The sequence below is a fragment of the Hirundo rustica genome, chromosome 8 (genome assembly GCF_015227805.2).
Source record: "Hirundo rustica isolate bHirRus1 chromosome 8, bHirRus1.pri.v3, whole genome shotgun sequence".
In the NCBI taxonomy this organism is placed as follows: domain Eukaryota; kingdom Metazoa; phylum Chordata; class Aves; order Passeriformes; family Hirundinidae; genus Hirundo; species Hirundo rustica.
In genome coordinates this window covers 14,778,015-14,800,686 of record NC_053457.1, presented here as the reverse complement: position 1 = coordinate 14,800,686, position 22,672 = coordinate 14,778,015, and the positions used below count along the sequence as shown (strand labels likewise).

Here is a 22,672-nt window from a genome sequence, read left to right as displayed (position 1 = left end):
TGTTATCGCCTCGTTCTTTAAAATATATTCCCCGTAACATCTTGTTACATGTACAAACTCAACGGGAGGACAACATCTGTGATTTGTTCACGCTGCTTCCACGCCTCAGACTAATTATGGTGGGCTCAGGCACAGCCCCGTTCCCCCGGCCCGGGGGAGTGTTCGAGCCCCAAAGGCTGCCTGTGGGGTGCTCCCATCGAGACAGCTCGAACCGCCCCACGTAGCAGGGAAAGCCCAGCGCGATCCCCCGAGGGCCCCCGGGAGGCGCCGGTGGCCACTTCCCGCAGCCGCCTTCCTGCCCAGGGGACGCGCCGCCCCCCAAACTTTATCGCCTTCCCCCCCACACCCCCCCCCCCCCCTTTTTTTTTCTCTTTTTTTTTTTTTTTTTTTTAAGGGAGAAAAGGTGGGGGGAGCCCAATTTCCCACTTGCCAACAGCAGATAAAAAAGTGGGGAGGGACCTCTTCTGTCACAGCCCATGCAGATTAACCTTTCAATTAGCTGTTATCAGGTCCTGTGTCTTAGCACCAGTCCTCGCAATCTGCGTCCGCCCGCACCGGGGAGGCTGGAGGTCTGGGGTGGGTTTCTGTTTTAATTTCTAAATTAATGATAATTGCTCGCGTGGCTCCCCTCCCCCGCCGTGAGCTGAACGCGTGTCTCTGATCTGCCCGTCCACCTTTTAGTATTTTGGAGTGAGAAGAGGAGCCCCGCGGAGGAGGAGGAGGGGAGACAAGGTATTCTCTCTGTATTCATCTTCTTTTTTCCCCTCTCGCGGAGGGGCTTAGGGAAGGTAACTGGTGCAATCAATCCGCTGGCTGGGGATTCCCTCCACCCCCTCCCCGGCTCGTCTGGCTCTCCTGGCTGGGTCTCTTCAGTGTGTATGTGTTTGGGGAAGGGGGTGGGGGGAGGCTGTGTTGTTGTTGTGTTCCTGGCTCTGCTTGCAGCCAGGAGAGAGAGCGAGCGGGCGAGCGAGAGACAGAGCGGAGAGAGCGAGCGAGCGAGAGAGAGAGAGGAGCCGCGATCGCGTTTCAGGGGCAGCACATTCCGCAGGAACCGCTGCTGCAGAAACACACACGGGCAGAGAAAGGAGGTCATTGCAAGCAAAGGGGGGAACCGGCATCGGAGGTTAGATTCCCAGGAGTTTATGCGGGGGATAATAGGGAGCATGCGATGGGGTTTGTTTTGCGTTGGGTGACAGGCTGCAATTTGCCATAATAACCCCCTTTCCCTTCCCTCTCCCAGCGCAGGGGGCTTGTCACTAGGCTGGGTACTTTTTTTCCTTTAGCATCGGAGGCTGATGCACGTGTTTGCAGACACTTGCGCTGGGTAAATGCATTGCAATGCTCTGCGTTTTGCAGGGGAGGGGGAGCAGCAGCAGGAGGCGATGGCTGGGTTGGATGGGGTGGGGAGAGGGGGAACGGAGCGGCGGAGGGAAGCAGGGGATGGCTGAGGTTTTTGTGTTGCATGTTCCCACCCTGTCTTTCTGAGGCGGCAATTGTTCCTTCGCAGACGGGGTGACGGAGAAGTCCCTGTGCTTCGCATGGCGAAACTTGCAGGGACCTGCATGTGGCTGCAGAGCTGGGAGTCATTGTCGTCGTCCCGGTTCCCACCCCCTCCTCCCTCCCTCCCTCGGCGGTGCGGGGTGTGTGTGTGCGCGATAAGCGGCTGGCAGTGCCAGGCACCTTGGGAGGGTTATGCTGGGAGCGTGCTGTTCCATCTCGCCCGCCCGGGCGAGTGCCAGGCTCTGAGGCACGCGCGTGACGCTCAATATTTAAGGCTGCTCATTAGTGTGTGTCGCGCGCCCGCCCGCCCTGCCGAGCTGGTTCGGGCGGCCGCCGCCGGTGTCTCGGCAGCGCTCGCGCTCCCGAACAAACTTCGGGAGGCAGCGGGTGGGGCGGCGGCGGGGGGGTGGGGAGGCCGGGGGGTTGGGGGGGGGGGTGCCGGACGGGCGGCGGAGGCAGCCAACGGCAGGGCGGGATTGCGAGAAGTCCCGCCCCCGTTCGCGGCGGGTGGCCAATCGAGAGCGCCCGAGGCCCGGCGGCGAGCCGGGCGAGTGGGCGGGGCGCGCGGGTGTGTGGCGGCGGCGGCGGCCAGTGTCAGCAGCCGGCCCCGCCCCCTCCCGCGGGTGGGCGGTGCCGAGGGCTCAGGGAAGGGGCGCGCCGGCTGATTGACGGGCGCCGCGCGCCAATGGGAGCGCCGGGCCGGTTGCCGGGCGGGCCGGGCCCGGAGTGGGCGGGTGACGGACGGCGCCCCCCGGCCCGTGAGCGCGCAGCGGCGTGCGCGGCGCGGGCCAATGGCGGGCGGCGGTGGGCGGGGCGCGGGGTAGGTAAGGTTTTAATGAGCCTCCATTGGGCTGTAATCAGTGTCATGTCGGATTCACGTTAAGTACAACAGGGCGAGACAAAATGGCGGCGTAGGTGCGCCGAGCCGCGCGCGGCGGCAGCGGGGCGGTCGCGGCGGCCGCGGGCGGCGCGGAGCGGGGCAGGCGGCCCGGCGCGGCCCGGCGGCGGGAGCGGCGGAAGAGCCGGCAGCAGGGGGAGCCGCTGCGGCGCCCGGAGGAGGCTCCTCCCCCCGCGGAGGTGAGTGGTACCGGGGGGGTCTCACCTGCCTCCCGCGGGGGACGCGCGGCCGCCGCCCCCGGCCCCGCCCGGCGCCTCGCGGAGCGGGGGCGCGCACGGCCCCGGCCCCGCGGGCTGCCCTGCCCCCGGGGCGCCGTGCCCCGGGGCGCGGAGCCTGCGGGCCGGGGGTTCGTGCCTCGGGAATGGCAAATCCCCGAGCAGGGCGGGCAGGGCGCGCAGCCAGCCCCGGCTCGGCCCCTGTCAAATGCAACAATGCCTTGGCCCGGGGCTCTAGGCGTTGCGCGTCTCCGTGGCTGGGCTGATACTGCAAAAACCTTAAGTAAGTTGGGGAGGGGAATAGTCCAGCCTGGCAGTGCCACGCTTTGGAAGTGATGTTCACATTGTGCGTTCTTTGCCCGGACCTCACCTCTCGTACTCTGGCACCGAGCATTAAAAAATAACCCTCTCTGGCAAGAGCAGACCGATATCCACCCCTGCTGTTGAGAAGCGCTATCCCAAGAAGAAATGTTTTCAGTGGAACCCTTTATCCAGGTGAACTCTTGGCAGTGAATATTAGCTTCCCGTATTTTCCGATGTTTTCTAGTACTGTATTTTAAGTGCTCAGAACTTCCACAGGTGAAGGTGGGAAAGGTGAATTTGGGTGATCTTGCTGTGGTCATGTTGTGCTGATGCTGTTTCCTCTGGTGATGCTTGCTGCTGTCATGTTGTGAAATGATTTTAAGCATATGATCTCAAAGAGGTTTGTGGGATATCTCCAGAGCACGAGCACTTCTATCAGTTCAGTTCACATGTGCCGCTCTTCTCTCCGCACCCCCAAGCCTTTGGTGTCATTTTGAAGTTACTGTAGTGTCTACACGTCTGTCTTTTTCAAGCATATAGATGTCATTACCCTTTCTTGTTATTATTGGAAACCGTATGTTGTGTGTAAAGAATAATGCAATAGCGGGCTTCATGACCTGAGTAATTTAAAGAGGGATTTGCATGGTGGGAGAGTCCTTGCCAGGATCTGCTTTCTCCCCGTCTCTTTGTAGGGCCACGTATTTTGCAATAGCAAAACAACTATCTTGCATCATTAATTGAGATGGGGGTGGAATACAGAGTTGATTAGCTACGGAATTCTAAGTAATGGCTTGGAGCAAAGAAAAATGACAAAAATGGAATGCAATGGCAGTCTCCTCTTCTTCTTCCTCCTCTGCTGCAATCCTTACTTGACCCTGATGCTGCAGCAGAGAGCTGGCCTGCTGCTGCTTCTCCTGAGTGTGTGCAGAGCAGGTAGGAGGGAGCAGAATGAGACTGTGCTTCACAGGTCACCGGCAGGTTGCACGAGTTGCAGTCATCTCCCCTAGCTGTGTGCTCTTCTCCCCACTTTCTTTTCGTTTTTCATAGCTGTGTTAACTTCAGATTTTAAAAGTTTAACTGTATTTACATTTATGAAAGCCAAAGCAAACTTTATCTTAATTAAGAAATAAAAACACCTTTAGATTGTATGTTGTGATATTTGTGTAGTACTTTTAGTTTTGGTTCTGGAAAGAAGTGTAGCTTTTTTTTGTTGCAGGTTTGTTTTTGTGGTTTTGTTTTTTTTTTTTTTTTGACTACACGGCTTGTTTTCACAATCTGGATCACCTGGAAGCAATTCCAGGTACTAGTTCAGTCTAAAAAACACCTTATTAGAGGATTATAGGATTACTGATGACACCTGAGATTGAAGTGTTCAGTCACAGCCTTCTTTAATTATAATTAGCTGTGCAATAGGTGTGTGCCTTATAAAGGGCAATACTTGCATTCATTTTAAATTCCAAGCTGAAATTTTGCAACTTCTTTGTGTTTATCTGATAATTTATGATCTAGGTAAAGGGACAAGCCTTGACTAGAGATGGTTTTTCGTGTTTTAGAGGTAATGGGTTACACTTCCCCTCTAATGCTTCTGTTCTGCAGCTCTTCAGTGGCAGACTTGTTAACAGATTTGGTCAGTAACATAGTACAGGCAAACTTTCTCAAGATACCATAGAGTGTAGAAGCTGAAATATGACAAATTACATAGAAAGAACTTAGTGACTCTTGCCATGAAACTTGGAAGTTGTCCTGTGCATTTAACAGTATGGAAATCTATTTTGTGATTGAATGAGTGCTGCTGAGGGCTTGATTGAAGTTAGTTAATTACAAGGGGAGGAAGATTAATAAATAGGCCTAAATAGACTAATTTAGAATCACTTCTTTAAAATCATATTTCCTCAAAATCTGTTTGGGTAATCATGACACTTTTTATATTAAATTTTCTTTGACCCGCTGTTTGTGCTTTTGGTAGAATTGCATTCTAAACTTGGAAACCTGAATGTAACTTTGTATTTCCTGAGTGTCCTTTTATGTTGAATCTTGAAAGATTGTTTCAAAACTAATTTGTTTTGTCTTTATCTAGTCACTTTGTGTGTGAAAGTGTGTATTTTTGTATTGCCAGTCTTCGATTAATCTGTCTTGACTTCTGAAAGATCTCCTTAATTTATAGCTCCAGGATCACTCACCCAAGTTATGTTGCTGGGAAAGATGTTTGTTAGTAATCAGTTATTCTGACTCTAGTGTGTGGTGCACCTTGACATAGCAGTTGTAGAGGTCAGGGGGCTGCACTTCAAGTTCATGTGAATTTCAGAGGCTCTAAGTTGTGGCAAAACAATTAAAAACTCGGGTTGGATGCACATTGCATGGTTCCCTAAGGCAGAATGGACTTGGATACTGTTGAAAGGTGTGTATTCAAGATGTCTTGATTTTTCCTCTTTAAATATCCTGTCCAGTGCACTGGAAACTCTGTTCATGCTGATCCACTCTACTGGTGTTGATTTAGTAGGTGCTAGCATGCAGGAGGTTGTATTACACGTAGGGAGTTTTAAGTAAATAAGTAAAAATGTGGTTCTGAATGTGAAATTCCTGTACCAAGCAGTAGACTTTATATGAAGATACAGGTTTATGCTAACCTTTGGCCACAGTCATTGGCCAATAAAAATTCCTGTAACCCACATGTTATAGCATTTATACTGAAAAGTTCATCAGTGTCCAGGAGCTTGGAACAGACCCTCTACTGTGTGTTCTGGAATTTAATGGAAGTGAAGTGGTTGCTTGTATGAAATTTAATACAACAGTACTGCAGTAGATGTAAAACTGAGACCAAGTATGTCTGACTCAGCAAATGCAGTGTTCAGCATTTAATTAAGTCGTGCCTATCTTAATGAAGACTTACAGTGGAACAGCCTAACTAAATAACTTTAAATGTAGCTTTCTAGGAATCTGGGGCTTTATATGTAGCTACAGAGAACTTCCAAATCTATAGCAAGAGTGTATAAAATAGGCTAAATGTGAGCGAGCCTCCACTATATATAGGGTCCTGCTTTGCTGGGTTATTTTATTTTCAGTGTCAGGTTTGTGAGAGAATTTGTAGGATTTATAATACCATGGAAACTCTTTCCTTCCCTATATTTGTCTGCATTTCGTAGCTACAGTGTTATTTTGGAATTATCTGAAAACAGTGAGTATAAACAATTCTGTTAGGGAAAGAATGGCTTTTGCTAGCTGGAGTAAATAAAAAAGATCTGTTTACAGAACAAGTTATTGTTTGCTTACAGATACTTGAAATACACAGAACTGTTACCAAATACAGCTTCCATGAGTATGGTCTGGAAGCAAGAAACAGGATCCAATCTGTGTAGATCAAGAGGGTTCAGTGTGTGAGCCAGTTTAGCGTTCAGGCCCTGCATTTGCATCGGGAATGTGCCTTCTTCACTCTGGCAGTCACTTCAATTTTCATATTTATAAATCTGAAGTTGTTTAAGCTTCGATCAGGTTTGAGAAGGACAGATTCATAAAATGAATTGATTAATATTGACTATTTGGGTATAGAAAAATTTTACATTCTCCAGTAACCAGCTGCTCTTTTGTTACTAATCCTGTTGTGTAGGTATAATAATGTGCGAAACGTGAGCTGAAATTTACGTTTAAAGACATTTTTGAGGGATAGAAGAAGAAAAAGGTATAGGATCAAAAGTATGGGTTGTTATACTCTTTGTCTTCATAGTTGCAGAGGAATCTTTTTAACAAGTTGAAAATAATTTAGATTATTGTATCAGTTCAGGGTTTTTTCTAGTAATAACCTACTCAAGTTTTTTGAACATGATTTTAATGCAGGATGGCTAGAATAAATGAATAAAAAATGAGGTCCAAGACTTGTGTAATCTTCGATGATTTTGTTATTTTTAGGCTACTTGCCATAGCTTTATAAATGTACTTGCATGTTAACTAAGTTTAAATTTTTGCTGTGAAACTGGTGAATCTTCTACTTTACAAGATAAACCATATATTGAGAATGAAATTTTTTTCTCTTGTTTTTTGTTTTCCTTTGATTTGAAGTAATTATGCAATTCTATTAATGCTTTCAAAAGTCCTCACATTTTTTGGCAGAAAAAAATAATACTTCAAATATATTTGTTTATCCATTATGCAACTCCTGTCTAAGTTTAATTTGTGAGACTTTTAAATTGTTTTATTTTTTTCATATATGTTCCCAGAATGAATGAATTCCTCATCAAGATGTCTTTTCAGGTTTCTTATGTGAGTTTTTGTAGCCACTGAATTTTGTATTGGAGTGGTGTATTCCATAATAGGGAAAAAAAAAAAAAAATTGTTAAACTGTGAGTCAATAAAACATTTTCCGGTGTGACCTCTTTATACATCTTTGTGCTGACAACCTATTTATGTGAAAATGCCTCCCGTTACTTTGTTTTCACTTCTGTTCCTAAGGGTTTGTATCAAAAATGCCTCTGTGCTGCATGCCTTAAAACGAGAAGTGCTTTTGTGATGCCTTTTGTTTTTGTAAGGTACCTAAATATTAATGAAGGATGTAATACTTGTGACTTGGTTCTGATATTTTTGGTTTCAGTTTTTGAGTTGTGTAATCAACATGGCAGGACACTTAGAGAGAGTATGCTGGAAGAATTGGCAGTGGTTAATAATTTATCTTTCATTGGTTGGGGTTTGGTTTTCAGTTCGTTTGGGTTTTCTAGCACCTGTACAATCCATGCAGAAATGATTTGCAGGCAGTTTGTCTTAGAGAGTATTTTCAGATCCCTGACTGAATGGAAATTGTCCAACAGGTCAGTAGTAGGTTAAGTGCTGGGGTGATGGAATTTAGGAAAACTAAATCTACTGACTGTTATGAGAAGCAGAAGGGTTTTATGGTGACTTGTTTGATGTGGGGTGCAAACTGACAAATGTTCCATATAATATTGCAAAGATTTTTCTATGCTGCAGCATCTATAGTATGAATGCATGTCTGAATGCATTTTTATTTTTTAATACTTCAGCATTAACTGTATTCTCTCCCTGCCTCTTGTTTTTTTCTTTTTAAAGGTTGCAACAAATTTTCTTTTAAGGACGTACCAGTGTCATCACAGATGAACCCCTACTACCTTTGGGTAACAGTAACATATTTGGAAAGTTTCAGTCAGCAGGTATTTCTCTGCTTTTTCTGACTCCTCAGGGTGGATATTTTTGACATGTGTCCAAGCAGCGTGTGGAATCCTTTCATTTGTGTTTGAGGTGTGAACAACCTCTGAAAGATCTGCTAAAAGGATAAGGAGGAACCTCTATGGGTAACTCTTGGCTGGAAACAATTACTGGTCAACCATGGTAAAACTTGCCAACCCTCTTTATACGGAGTGGATTCTGGAAGCTATACAAAAAGTTAAAAAGCAAAAGCAAAGGCCTTCTGAAGAGAGAATATGTCATGCTGTTTGTGCTTCCCATGGATTAGATAAGAAGACTGTTTCAGAACAGTTGGAACTTAGTGTTCAAGATGGTTCTATTCTTAAAGTCACTAACAAAGGTCTCGCATCTTACAAGGACCCAGATAATCCTGGACGGTTTTCATGTGTTAAACCCGGCGCTATTCCTAAATCTGTTAAGGGATCTAGAGGAGCTTGTAATGAGCTTCGTAATGTGGATTGGAATAAACTCTTGAGAAGAGCAATTGAAGGGCTTCAAGAACCTAATGGCTCATCCCTGAAAAACATAGAGAAGTACTTGAGAAGTCAAAATGACCTAGCAAGTATTTTCAACAATCCTGCCTTTCAGCAGAGGTTGCGGCTGGGGGCCAAACGTGCTGTGAACAATGGGAGGTTACTGAAGGATGGTCCTCAGTATAGGGTGAATTACGGCAGTTTGGAAAGCAAAGGAGCTCCAAAATACTCCAGCACCTTCCCAGCTTCCCTTCCACCTGTCAGCCTATTACCCCATGAAAAAGACCAGGTAAGTCTGAGAAATGACAGCTAATGTACTAATGACAAACTGTTCTTATCCTTTGTTTATTTACCTAATACAAAAGTAATGATTCTTCTCTGCTTTATTTACCCATTTAAATGTATATGAGTGGGAATGAATGTCCAAGATTTATGCGGAATCAGTTCTGGTAAATAGATTGTACTTGGCTCCCTACGTCCTGCCGTTCTGCATTGGATAGTTTGCTTTGTGAATTTTCAGTAGATGAACAGAGCAGCAGGGAAGAGTACAGCTGCATGCTCTCTTGTAGGTGTGAGATTGTTCTGTCTTGCCTGACAGACTGGTGTAGCTGAAATCTGCAGTGTGATTTGATTGTGGCCTTTTACCTTCATTTTCTGCCAGGATATACAGATTTACTTGTGGTTTGATGGCCTGAGATGCCGCTGGTAGGATTCGTGATGTTTAAGACAGAATTATTATTTTTAGTTATAATTGTATGTAGATAGTGAGCTTTAAAATGTCAGTTAATAGAAACTGGAATTAATGTAAATATTCTAGGAGCAGAAGTGAAGGTGTTAGAGTGCCAATTTGAGCTAAACTGCAGGATCCTCCTTCTGTTTTTCTTTAGTTGCACTCCCTACATGTGTTTATTTTTGCTATTACTTGAGTTTTGTTCTGAAGTTAATTGTTCACAGGGTTTCAGCCTTGAGGTAGAACGGGCTATCAATTAGTTTTTTGTTTATGAAAGGGTTGTGTCAGACATGTCTGCAGGCATTCTTTGATCATTTCCCATTTAGTATGCTGAAGTGTGTTTGGAATTTTCAGTGTACTTGGGGGAAAGAAGGTTACCTGTTGTAGTCGAATTGGCTTACTTAAAATATTTGTAAGTTGATGGTTTGGGGTTCTTTGTTTTCTCTTTTCTGTTTTTGTTTTTCTCTCCTGGCTGGTCAAGTTTGATGGCAATTGTTGTAAACATGGAACAGTCCAAACAGCTTTGCTGTTGTAGGGGTGCCACCAGTGTCTCCTAGAAGCTGCATGATGGTTTTCAGTGGTCTTTTTCCTTTGATGGTGAGATGCTGGAGGGTGCAGAGTAGAAAACATTCTTTTTGGAATTATTTAGTGAGGTCCTCAGGAACAGTTGTTTGGGGAACTGTCAGAGGTGAGTAGTTGTGGCTTTCTTTTTGTGAGCTTCTCCAAATGTATGTTAAATATGATTGCATTTATATATGGGTACCTATTTCTGTCAAATTGGACTTCTTGGGTATTTGAGGGACGCATGGAGCTTTGCGCTCTGTAATCAGAATGGAAATTCAAAAGTGCCGCATACTGTGCAATTACTGCTGTAGCTGTACACTATAAACATTTAATTACTTGTAATGATAAAACTGTCTGTTTAAGTACTTTGAGTTTCTACTGTAATTCTAATACTGTAATGACTTGAAAAATTTGAGGGCTGGAGTACTCAGCAACCCAAGTAACACGAATTTTGTCAAAACAAAAATCTCCCATGTTTGGCTACCTGCTGGGACTGGGAGCCTTTGCAAGGAATGTTAGTTTGGTCATAGTGCTGGAAAAGCCATTACTGCCATACTAAAATACTGGTATAAGGATAAATCTGTCTTCTAGAAGTTAGCCAAACAAATCTGTTCTCTAGCAAGTGCTTTGGCAAGAAATAAGCTTTCATTTGGGTGCCTCAAAATTAGCAGTGTGACTTGCGTGTTTAAAAACTGGCATACGGTTTTTCCTGACAAAAATAGTTTTGATGTGAGGTTGGTGAATCAGTAGTTCCATGTTAGTGTAGTTTACCACTTAGTTGTGCTAAGTTACTGAGGCTACTGAGCAAATATGTAAAGACTTGTTTTAAATACAGAATTTTTACTGTTCTTCACTATGTGTGGCTTTAAATACTTCAGGGACAGTTCTGAAAGTGTGTGTACATAAGTTGTCCCTGTTGTTGGGATGTAACTGCGTCTTCATTTGAAATTGATGTTAATTAGTGTATAAGCAGGATGACATTGCAAGAAAACTGTTAGGCTATTTTTATTGGAAGCATTGAAGTGACAGTATGGGGCATATCAAGATTATTTATTGAAATTAATACAAGCAGTGTATCCAACTGGCATCTCATGGGAATGGCTAATGTTTGATGCGATTGGCATATTTTAAAGTTTCTTTGTCTCTTTCTATAGCTAGCACAAGTAAGAGATGATTTTTGTTGGGGTGGCTAATTCTGTATATTTTTTTTTGTTTTTTATTTTCAAATATTAAAGGAGGTGACATTCCAGTATGTCTTTTGTTGAGTTTTCTGGAGGAAAAGAACAAATGTAGGGATGCACAGAAATCTGTTTTGATGCCCATGGAAGTTGGAGTAATTTTGATTATTTTTCTTTCTTTAATGCATAATTAAAATCTCATCAGGATGAGACAGAAGGTTTGTTCTGTTAGAAGTGCTTTAGAGCTCTCTTCTGTCAGTCTGAAGACTCACAGTCATAGCACCAATGCAGACTCTGAGCCTTTCTTCCCGAGTGAATGAAAGGTGATCAGAAGAGATACAGTATGGCCTGTGTGGGGCAAGGTGGTTCTGTTGTGTGTGCGTTGCTGTTGGCTTGTTTGGGGTTTTTCTTTGGTTGTTTGGTTTTGGGATTTCTGGTTTTGTTTGCTTGCTTCAGTCACCCACCCAAAGCATCTGAGTATGTAGTGCACTGAGAAGATAAATACTGTTGAAATGCAGAGTCACTGAATTCAGTTTTGCAGACCTGGAGCCTTGACTATGTGACAGGAGTGTTGAGTGGTTTGCATTCTATGAAATACTTGGAACAAGGAGCTGGAAGTGCTAAACATTTGTCTTAGTGGTGATGATACGGAGCTGCTTTTCTTGTCCCTATTAACTGGGTGGTCCAGTTCAACTACATATAGTTCTCTTGTTTCATTAGATTTAGAAATAGCTGCAGTTAGTTACAGCAGCCGTGTTTCCTCCTGTTATCCATAGGCCTGGAAGAAAGGATTTGTATAAAAATGGTGTTTCAAGTCTTGTCCTAACTCTTCTGCATTTGGGCAGTTGTATCAACTCTCAAGTTGCAGGAAGAGAAAGCATGCAGTGCAGCTGCTTAGATCTTCCCTTACTCGATCCCTTTCCACTTCCTAGTGTGTGTGGAAGGTTGCTTTTCCACCTCTGAACAAAGAGATACAAGGTTTGTGCAAAGACAGATCTTGTTGGAAGGTCAGGAGCTTTTGGCAGCTATGTGGTGTCTAGGTGGTATATTGTAAGTGTCAGGAGTATATATTATAGAAAGGACTTTTCAGTTGTCTGAAATATTCTGGGGGTTACATTGAGGTAAATGCTCACTTGATGTGTCAGGACAGGTAACTTGAATCACTTCAAAAGATGCCTGATTTAGTGTTACCTGGGTGTGTGAAGGACAGACAAAGGTGGAGCTGCCTTAAGAGTGAAAGACTGAAAATACTGGTATCCTTCAGGATGAGGACATGTCTTTTATTTCCTGGGGAAAGGAAAAAAAAAAGGGGGGGGGGGGGGGGGCAAAAGTCTTCCTCAAATAAAGAAACAGAAAAGCCCCAAAAAACCACACACGCAAGAAAGCAGAAAAAAATTCATTTTGTTGTGCAGCAGTTTGCTCTTGTGCACTTCACTATGTTGCAGTGCATATTTAAACAATTTAACTGCTCTTATGTGCTCTTCCTTATGCTCAAGAGTATCTTGCATAGATACCCTCCCTTTTGCTTCACACCTTTTCTCACCAAGCATTTTCTGAAAAGGGCTGTATGAATATGTTAACCAGAAAATGCAGTGTAAAAACTGGTTACATAGTAGGGAAGGGTGTGAAGAGAGAGGAAAATTGAGTGATACTTAGCTTTTCAATAAGCCTTTGAAGCATTAAAATGTGCTTCTGGAAATGCAGCAAAGTGGTATTTAAAACTTAAGGTTAATTTTAAGAAGGTTGTTTAATGTATCTTTAATGGTGTCAGTTGTAGAATGGCAATATTGCTGATATTTTCTGTTTTCCTCGTCACTCGGACAGGCACTAGGAAGGTTCTGCAGTTCGGGAGCTGCTTGAAACCTAATAAGTCTTGGGAGTTAGCCATCTCCTGAGCACAAGTGCTGTGTGACTATAAACTCAAAGAAATGGATATTTATAGGCTGTAGGCAGCTCTGGTTTTTTTAAAGACATAATTTAAAAGGATAAATCCAGCTTTTAAAGGTGAAGAGGGTGTGGCTACTGTAACATTATTGAAGGGCTGTGGGAATGCATAGCTTATCTCAGTACTTTCATCTTTGCTATGTTCAGAATTAGTACCTAAACTTCAAAGATGTCGTTCAAATGGAGGTGGCTTGGTGGTGGTTCTCCTCAATGCTCTCTCGAACAGCTCAGCAACTGTGATTTTCATCTGATTCTTGGCACGAAAAAATTTACTGATCTCTCTTTCACTTTCAGTTTGTCTTTCTAAGCTGACTTTCATGCAAAACTGAACTTGTTTTGTTAACTTTTCTTACCCTGAACTCCTATCTAATTTTGTTTTCGCTGGCCTACGTACATTTAGCTTTTCAAAGTGTAACTTGGCATGGGTTGAATTTCAGTTTTCTGGTATGTAGCTTGTGCCAGTGCAGACACTGGGTGTTCCTCCTTCTGTCTTTCAGGCAAAGGGCCAATCTATATAAATTGCTTTTTTGGCATTCAGGCTCCTCCTTGCTCAGTTTTTAAGCTTCCTGCCTTCCTGTGGGTAGGCAGCAAGACAGCGTTGGTTGAGATTTCTTGTTGCCTCTGTCCTCTAGACTTTCCACTGTGCAGAAGCAGAAAAGGAAGGCAGAAAGGAATGCACAATGTATCTTGCAGATTTGCACAAAAGGGTATATTGGTAATGCCGAACTTGGGGAGCTGCCTTTATGTGGTGTCTGAGCACCAAAATACAGGGGTGGGCAAGTTTCTAGAGCATCTGCAGTGCTGCAGTTGAAGAGACTGTACACAGGGAAATGAAAGAGAAATCTAGGTTTGAACTTGGTCAGTCTGTAAAATACTGTTGCCTTCAGATGCAGCCTTTGTTTCTCTCATAACATATTCATGCTGACAAAATACTGAGGAATGTTGGCGTTACTTGGCAAACACTAAGTCTCATGTTAGTGCTTCTCATTATTTGAATTCACAAGTTACCTTTATTTCTTGGAAGGGTGGCCTGCACCTTAACTGTGTGTAGATCTGGTCCTTGAGGTGGGAGTTCTGGGATGATTTTAGGTTCTGCTGCTCTTGTTGTGGGTGGTTTTGGTTTTTTTTTTTGTGTGTGTGGTGGTGTTTTTTGGTTTATTTTTGGGAGGTTTGTTTTGTGTACGTGTGTGTAGTAGTTTTGTTGTTGTTTTTGGGTTTTTTTTCTGTCTCTGTAGCTTCTGAAGTGCTAGAAGTACCAACTCTGTGGATAAGCCAAGGGAACACTTAGAAATGGATCCTATTAACACCTGAGATACTGGAGCTTACCAGAAATTGAAGTGGAAAATTCTCATCATCCTATATTGTGGAGAAGCACCTCATACCACTGTGTAGATAGATATATCTGGCTTTGGGGGCTTATTTTTTTGTCTGTTACAATTCAGCACATTTGGACCAACCCAAGAAGCATATTTGTAAAAGTTTTCTCAGATTGTATGGTGGGCAGTAAGTTAAATACTGCTATTTCCTGAATTAATTAGATTAATCTGTTCCTTCGTAAAGAAGGGTAGAAGTTAGTTTTCAATTTCTGATGTGAATTAGTTTCTGCAAATAGGGTCATACTTGTAGTAGTCTATAGATCTGCGAGGGAAGATCCTACTCATCCTTTTTTTCCCCCAAGCTAGATATTCTGAACACAGTTCTGCATGATGTGCACATGGTTCATGTTTTTTGCAAGGAGTGATTCCAAACCTTATACTGCAAGCTGTTTAATCCTAAGGCTTGCTAAAATTTGATTCTTTTGGTTGTTTCCCTTCAGAATTAATTGGCACGGTGTTCTGCAATGAGTCCTGTATTGAAACTGACAGCAGTGAGTTAAAGAAGTCCTGTGTAGTTCCAGCAGTTCTATTGGTGTTTATTCATCTATGCTATTTTCTCTGAACTCCTTTGTCTTAAATGGGAGTGACACTGGATTCCTGAACTATGGCAAGAGGTTTTACTCTTTGCATTTTTCCTCCTAGACTAATTTTTCTTCAGCTAGTTGCAGGTATCTCCTTGGTCAAGACAGAAATACCAGAAGGCTGCCTTAGATATAAGGAGAGCTACCTAGCATATTTTCTCAGTGCTGTTTCTTATGTGTTCAAAGTGTCTTTGCTCTTCAGTGTTCAATAATAGTGATGGTCTTGACTCTTGGGTATTTTTTCTGTGTCAGTTGAAATGTGATAGCAATTCCGTATTCTTTCTTATTGTTGCAGCAACTTTGTTGTAAAATGCGGTGAAAAATCTTGATAACTTGCAGTTGAAGTTGTCTGCTATTTTTGACATCTTATTTTTTTTGTCAAGAAAGATATCAAGTATTGATTAACTGCAGTTTTCCTATTTGGTAGTTGGAAATGGCAAAAGACTCACTTTTGAAAGAATTTCAAGCTAGCATTAAGAAAAGACTCACCTGGTAAAAACTCAGAAGTTTTCTTTACAACTTTGAATCCATTTATGGTCCTGTTAGCAACTTGGTTCTCTGTGTTCAGGACCATATTTGCTTGGATATAAGGACAGCCCCATGATTTGAGGGCCTGTTTCAAGCCAGGACACCAAGGACTCTATGGAACCAAGTGGATGGAGTGCTGCTGTACACTTGAATAACAGGATTAGGGCTCAGGTGATGGCTGTAGAATTTTGAATGTGATGGGATGTCAGATCAGGCATCTCTTAGCTGACAGATCCATCGCTGTCCTTTGTGGTTACCTGGTAAGAACAAAACAACTTTTAAACTAGTGTGATTTCCTTCAGTTGCAAAATTACTTCTATTTATTGTTGTTTTTCCCTATCTGCTTGTATCCCTCATTGAGGAAAATTTTTACTGGTGTCACATGGATTTTTCTGTGGGTTTTTTTTCCTCTCCAGGTTCTTTGTGAAGAGCTTAAATTTTTGAATTTGCAAGCACAGCCAGCCTTCTTGATATGAATGGGTGTGACCTGTTAGAGGGCTGCCTGTGCAGGCAGCTCCAGGGCTGCTGCTCTTGGTTCCAGGTTTGTGTGGATTATTGGGACTTCAGGTTGTGCTGTAGATAAGATGTTACATAAGGAAAATCCTGTGTGGTGAGGGAAACTGCAGACTTGTAAATTATCTACTCTTATGCCTTGTCCCTGCAGTACTAGGTACATATGTGCACAAATTTCTGCTTTATCAGTTTTTTTGGGGTCCAACCCTCGTGGTTGTGGTGGTACAGTCCAGCAGTTACCAATTAATGCAGTTCTAGGTGGCGTAGGCTTGAGGCTTCTGGTTTTAATTACAAACAGGACTCTGGCACAGGAAAAAAGCTGTGTATGATCTCAGCAGAGGTGTCTGGTAGGCATGGCTGATGTTTCCTCATCTTGGACTAGAAGTGGAGCTAGCTTAAGCTGTGGTGTATTTGCCACACATTTTCTACATGCTCTCCAGGGGAGTTAATTTCACCACTGGTGGTATTTTGAAGTTGGCTTCAGTTTCAGATCTGTTTTTTTTTGTTTTTTTCCAAAATGGTGCAGATGAATGACTGTATTTTTAAGAACTAATTTTTATGTAATGTCCATGTATCTGTGGCAACACTAACTAGCAGTGTTTGCATTTGGCTCAATAAAAGACAAATGTCAGTGGCACCTGAGTTTCAGACATAGAGTACAGGCAGTTCTTAACTAATGAATAAGTAGACTCATAGAATTATTTAGGGGGGAAAAGATCTCAGAGGTCAGTGAGTCCAACTGTTAACCTAGCACTGCCATGTTCACAGCTAAACCATGTTCCTAAGGGCTGCATCTGCATGGTTTGTGAATGCTTTCAGGGATAGTGATTCCAGCTCTTCCCTAGGCAGCAGGAAGTATTTACACATAGCAGCTGAAAGGAGTACAGCCAAGATAAAATGGCATAGATGTGTGGGACTGTGTGTTCAAGCACCTCTTTTAGAACTACGTGTTGGGTGATTATAGTGAAGGTGGAGACTGCTATTTTTCAGATGGCAAAATAATGAGAGGTAACTGGTGTAAGTTGCATCGAGGGAAATTGCAGATAGATGGAGAAAATCCTTTAAAATGAGGATGGAGAAATATGGAACAGGGACTCTGAGTGGCTACAGAATCTCCATCCTCAGGAGTGATCAGAGATGGACTAGGCAATGTCCTGTTTGGTAAAAATGTGAGTAATACCTAACTTGTGAGTAGTGTGGAATTCTTTAAAATGCTTAGGATTAGTGGATAATGAGCAGTAGTTAGAAAAGATATTATACAAAAATACTGTTAATGGGTGATGAAAAAGCCAGTGTTTGAGCCTGTGAAGAGTCTTAATACCAAAATAAGCTCCGTTATGGTCACAGAACTTAATAGTAGCTAGTTAACAAGTTCTATGCTTATGAAGGCTGCTGTATTATTCCCTTCTTATTCCAAATTTAAAGATGCTCAACTTTCATTTCCTATTTGGATTTTTCTCTCTTGACCTCTGAATGCTAGGATGCCTGCTGTAATAGTCGGTTTAACAAGAATCTGTTCATGGTAGAGGAAGAAGACAGTGCATTGACTCCTGCAAGTAATTATTTGGTTATCAGTCAGTTTATAAATATAAACATGGAGGTTAATGTAATAAACAATGGGGTTATACATAAACATGGTATTTTCTGATCAGAATATTTTTGCTCTGCCTTGAACTATCTAGCCCTCTTCCCTTTCCTCTTTATCCAGGTGTAAAAATGTAACATCACAAAAAATGTATTAATGCTGTTTTGCAAATATTAATCTGCTTTAATATTGAAAATTTGTATAGTAAACCCAATATATTTATTTTTACGTTTGGCAAGCATTCTGCTGATCTAGCAAAGGAGGCTTTTGGATGTTACAGATGTTTTCTGAAGGTCTGAGCTTTATAGATAAATCAGTAAAGAAATGACTCAAAGCCCATGCAGGGTGGGTTTTCAAGGCAGCAGCATGTGCTAGGTGCCTGTGGGATGGGCTGTTACTGTGCTTGTACGAGGATGTTACAGCTGCATTCAGAAGCACGGGAGCTGGTGCTCTCTTGGAAGCCAGTGACCTGCTCTGTGGCTTGTTCAGAGAATTGCTGTTGTTGGGTCACTTGACGTGCTTGTGTGCCATACACTTAAGGAAGGAAGCTATTGGTACTTGTATTCAATAAGTTGTGTGCTTTGCCATTTGGAGTTGTTGTGACGATGGGAAGTGGGTTTTGCTTTATGAATTTGTGCACTGTGTTTAAAAACCAGTGACTAGCTGCTCTTGCAGGCATGTTTTCATTCTTTCAGTGGAGAGTTGCAAGAGTCTTTTCTGATCTGAACGTGAGATGGGTGGTAGGAGTCTTTTATTTGGATTAATAAACCAACGCAGGAATCTTCCTCTGTTTTCCCAACTTCCTATACTGCTCTGGATTCAGGATGATGCCTCAATTCTGACTGTGAATTCAAGTAAATAAATGTGGCTTTATTCAGCCTAGGATTGACAGATTTTGTTTTATGTCTTCTGGAAAATACTAGTGATGGAAGGAAGCAAAACTGGTCATTATCTGCTAACATGAACCAGAATCGGAATGATTTATATTGTTTTTTTCTCAGTATTGTCTTTGGATGTATTATTTTGAAGAGACCTCTGCATGAGTTGTTTTCTAGAGAAGAGCTTGTAACATAGCTGAGAAAAAGCTTTTCCCATTTCCTGATCTCTGTCTGGTGCTAAAATTTTAATTTGCTTGATGTTTTGCTAATGCAAATGAGTTTTGCTAAAACAAGTGTATTTCTAATTTTATCAGAGGTTTTGTATGGAATTTACTTGTAAAGATTAATACTTTAAAATTCTGTATTTTCTCCCATGTAGCAGGGAAGGGAATTATAAAATAGTTTTAGTAGCTAAGTGGTATTAGCATTGAATCTCATATTTTGCTTTTCCAATCAAAAATATTTAGCTTTTTAGTGGACTTGTCTCTTAGCTTTCGGTTTCTGACAGCAACCTTAATAGCAAATTCCTTCCTTTCCCCACAACACATGCATGTTTACTTCACTGTTACTGATACTGTGAGACCAGCAGCTTCAAATAATAATAAATAGCTTTTGTCCTTTATGTGCACAGCTAGAATGACTCCCATTGTTATTGCTTTCTTAGGGCATGACAACTTGACTTTTTCTTATTTAAGAGATGTATTTAATAAATTTTACCAATTAGAGTAGACATCTGTTTGGAGATCAGCAGCAATCAAGATCATTTATGAAGAAATTGTTGGCTCGTGATGCATCTGAAATATTTCTGGAAGTTCAGCTTCTTTTAGCTGTTGCTAAGAGATAGATTTTCATTGACATGAGTGATGTGAGGACATGTCAGCATGCTACCAGTTGTTATACAGACAGTCAGCTCTGCCGCCTTGCAGATGGTTGGAAAACTCTTGGTGGAGGGTAAATGTGTGCTGATTATCTCATTGAATTAAGGTAACCTTTTGTCTTTCATTGAATTCTGCAGAGCAGGCACTGAGCAGCTGCTCGACTGTCGAATTCTGGATTTAGTGAATACAAAGGTTATGCTAGAGGGTGTTTAGTCCTGTTCCAGGTACTGAGCATTGGAATACTGGAAGAATGTCACATTTCTTACTACCTTTAAAGTGTTGGTGTCTTACTGGATTGGTAGCTGTGTTCAACATTTTAACTAAACTGAGTTTTTCAACTTTGTTGTCACCACATGCTTATTGATCTTTTCAAACTTTGAAAGCTCTGCCTTTCTTCAAGTGGTGCCAAGGTGAGAAACTCTTGCTTCTGCCTGATTAGACTTGCCTCAAATATAGCTTAAGCAATCTGATGATTATCAAGTTCATAATTACATTTTTTATGAGTGAACACCTAATCTATGGGAGTATATTTAAATGTCATAGTTCACTGTCACGTTAAAGTTCCATGTAGACTTCTTTTCCCTGTCCTTTAGAAAACAAATTAGTACACAGAATTTTTTTAAGGACTGTTTTCAAGATTTGAAGTATTTAGTTTCTAGAATGATCTTGGGAATGGATTAGAGGAGGAATTGTAGCATTCCCCAGACCAAGCTTAAAGTACTTGGATTGCAGAAAATATTTCTGGATTGTTAGTGTTTAAAATTTTTTTCATAAAACAATTAAGGTCTTCAGATTAGTATAGCTTTGACCAAGGCGATTCTGCTTTGTAAGTATCCAAAAGTGAGTTGTTCTGAGAATATTTCAAAAGCTTCAGAAATTCAGTGGGTAAAGTATAAATCAAATAAGGTATTGTTCTGTCAGCTATATATAAAGGGGTGTACTTGTGTACCTTGCTATATAGAAGGGGGTACTAGATACTTCTTCATATAAACCCTGTATTTAAGGGTTGGTGTCTAATGCATGTTATAGAAAAACGTTTTTCAGATCCAGTTGAAGTTCATCTTCCCTGCCCTGCTTAAGTGTAATTTTGATTTCATTCCTGAAAGCTTTGGGGGTTCATTTGTTTTATCAAGTATATAATGTTTTACAGGGTTCTTACATTTCCTTTCAGCCCACATCATACACTGATTAGACTTCTACCAATAAACAATTGACCACCTTCCATGCAGTTTCAGAAAGCGTTGCTGGACTGTTGCTGTAGAAACCATATTGTTCAAAACCTAGAAATTCTGTTTTAATGCTAGGATTATAATGAAAAAGCTGATTAAAAATTAGTATTTGGGGTATAGAATTTAGAAATGTATCTATGTTAAATGAGTTTTGTTACATAAAGCTGTAACACGATGGGATATGATATTCTCAAACCCAGGAACTGAAGTATTTTTTCTGCTGTAGAAATGACATAGTCAAATGATACATCTTGGAAATTATGTAAAAAGGAAGCAACTTACTATTTGTTTCATTGCCCCCAGTATATTTTTGCCCTAATAAGCAAATTGGTTTCCATTTTTGAAGACAGTGCTTAAACACTTAGTGAAATACATTCTGTCATTAATGTTCAAAATAGCTTCTCAGACTGAATAAATTGTTCTTCTCTTGTACCTAGTAGAAATTTTATGGATTTTTTTTTTACCTTTGCCTTTTAGTTTACTGAAATGCGGACATCTAACTCCAGTGCATTTCCAATAATTCCTCTCCACCTCTGTTTCATATCAAACAGGTTTCTTTTTTGACCTGGTTTGTGCTTTGAAAGTTAATTATGTAAAAATCTGAGATATTGTCATAGTTTTTTAAAGTACGGTCTGCTTAGCATCTCTAAGATTGTCTCAGTGTTAAAACTAACTATTTGTATTTCATATAAATATTGTATATGAAAATTAAGTCTTTACTCTCTTAGCAGCCTTCCCTAGAATATATTGCATGACTAAAGGTAAACTGATATTAATTCTTTCTTCAGGCAAAGCAGACCAAAATGTAATAGCTCCTGCAGTGGTATCTTTCACTGGTGAGGGACTGTGGCCTCGTTGGAGATAAGGATGAAGATAAGGCAGGTTGCATGATGACTTCAGAAGTCCATCTTCCAGTATCGGAGTTGGAATTGCAGCTTCTGACACAGCCTGGGTTGCAGCAGTGCTGTTCACTGCTGCTGTTGCAGTCTAGCCCAGAGCAGCACAGATGAGCCTTGTGCATACTTGTAACAGCTTGGAAAGTCACTCGGTTATGTGATCTAGCAGTCCCCTTCACCTCTGATCTTTTTAAGGCCTGTAATAAAGGGTGCTTGCTTTCGGATAGCTTTTCAGTAAAATATTGCAAAGTGCTATAGTTGGAGAAAAAAACCTCTTGAGTTTGTGATTTGAAATTGAAACAGTTTTCTTGGGAGGAGATACCACAGGGAATATTGCGTATTACCATATATCACTCTTCATTGAAAATGACCTGTTAGACTATAAAGCCAGTAAGGGAGTAATTAAATTCTTAATTGGGGTTCATATTAGCAGAGGTACAGTGACAAGTATTTTGATACAAACAAAACAGCAACAGGGAAGCATGACTTGGAACTGCCTTTCAAAGTAAGACAGCAGCTCTTGCTCGTTAAGAGCTCTGTGAAGTTGCATTTGCTCTCCTGTACTCTCTTGATATGCTGACTTTCATATACCACTTTTCCTAAGAGTTTTTAATGTAGTGCTACAAGAAGGTAATGTTTGTATTGTATTTGCAGTTTTAATGCATTTGTATTTGTAAACCAGTAAATAATTAGTCTACAAAATTTTTTTTCTTAGTACATCTATTAAATTCTATCACAGCTGTATTTGATACAGCTTACGCCATCAGCGCTTATTCCTGCTGTGGTTAGTACCACAGAGGAGAGGTTTGGTATTTATGCTCTGTGCTTGTTTTTTTTGTTTCTTTGATGTGCTTTTTCAGGCTTGTCCAAGAGTAGCATAATCTAGAGCAGATAAAAACAGTAGCAAAACAAAGGGGTTTTGATTTAAAAAAAGTATTTTTAAAAAATATATTTTATGCCAATTTAGCAGAAGTACACTGAAGGTATTTTTTTGTGAATGGTATTGTTTAGCTTCAGCAGTGTACAGCTTGAGTGAAAAGCTATAGTCAGTACTTCCTTAGCAGCTTCCATGGAGGGTACTGACAAGTGTCCTGTTACGAAAATAAGAAGCAGTAATGTATAATCAGTATAAAACCTATCCACATGACATACAATTTAGCTATATCCTCTGGGTTAGTTTGCCCAAATTACCAGTTTGTATTCAGACTGTACTTCC

The 22,672-nt window shown here is 41.6% G+C and overlaps 1 protein-coding gene across 17 annotated transcripts in view; it reads left to right on the top strand.

The window, feature by feature from the left end:
• Window positions 1-477: 477 nt before the first annotated feature.
• Window positions 478-22,672, top strand: part of KAT6B (lysine acetyltransferase 6B) — a 107,161-nt gene continuing 84,966 nt past the window's right edge. For 3 of the 17 annotated variants that reach the window (XM_058421650.1, XM_058421649.1, XM_058421647.1), the window contains exons 1-4: window positions 478-576; window positions 682-732; window positions 943-1,123; window positions 7,969-8,865. In XM_058421650.1, the coding sequence (XP_058277633.1) occupies window positions 8,245-8,865 (621 nt within the window). In that variant the 5' untranslated portion in view covers window positions 478-576; window positions 682-732; window positions 943-1,123; window positions 7,969-8,244. Of the gene's footprint in view, window positions 577-681; window positions 733-942; window positions 1,124-2,504; window positions 2,578-2,779; window positions 2,897-4,448; window positions 4,472-7,968; window positions 8,866-22,672 lie in introns of those variants that run through there. The other 14 variants (XM_040071037.1, XM_040071028.1, XM_040071035.1 and 11 more) reach the window with 12 other exon arrangements.